Source organism: Pyrgilauda ruficollis, unplaced genomic scaffold (assembly GCF_017590135.1).
Source record: "Pyrgilauda ruficollis isolate IOZ18807 unplaced genomic scaffold, ASM1759013v1 scaffold181, whole genome shotgun sequence".
Lineage (NCBI taxonomy): Eukaryota > Metazoa > Chordata > Aves > Passeriformes > Passeridae > Pyrgilauda > Pyrgilauda ruficollis.
Genome location: NW_024517096.1, coordinates 1587 through 2070, shown reverse-complemented (window position 1 = coordinate 2070; position 484 = coordinate 1587). Strand labels below are relative to the sequence as shown.

Below are 484 nucleotides of genomic sequence, written 5' to 3'. Positions count from 1 at the left end.
GGATTCGCTGGCGCCTGATGCCAGGCGAGTTTCTGTTCCAGATTTAACAGCACTCCTCGGGGCAATCAATCACCTGTGAGACACAAAGCCACTGCAAACACGGGCTCATGACTCCTGCTGCTCACTGGAGAGATTGGTTTTCACCTCCAGCTGCCTGACAGCCAGCCCTGCCCAAGAGAGGAGAGCACACATTACCTCGGTCACAAAGAGGGTGCGGGGGTCGATGATGTCCAGGAAGTGCCTGAATCTGCCATAAAATGAAGTCTGGAAAACAGGAGACCAAAAAAATCGTCACATTCGGTGAGAAATTGCCTTTCAGGGTTTATTTCCTTTGCAGAGTGAAGCAGCAATTGAAAATAAATAATATAGGAGGTCTTTGCTGGTAATTTGGGATGGGAAACCCACAGCCCTCCAGGATTCCCTTTGCTCCCAGCAAAAGCCTCTTGAGGCTCTTCCCAGTTTTTCCATCCCTACACAGGCACAG

General features: G+C 50.2%; 1 protein-coding gene across 1 annotated transcript in view; it reads right to left on the bottom strand.

The window, feature by feature from the left end:
- The window catches only part of SFXN5 (sideroflexin 5), a gene marked incomplete at its 5' end in the record, with an annotated part of 91130 nt that extends 90866 nt beyond the window's left edge, over positions 1-264 (bottom strand). Inside the window, one exon of the mRNA XM_041464604.1 lies at positions 196-264. Coding sequence (XP_041320538.1) covers positions 196-264 — 69 coding nt within the window. The remainder of the gene's footprint in view (positions 1-195) is intronic.
- Positions 265-484: the final 220 nt, after the last annotated feature.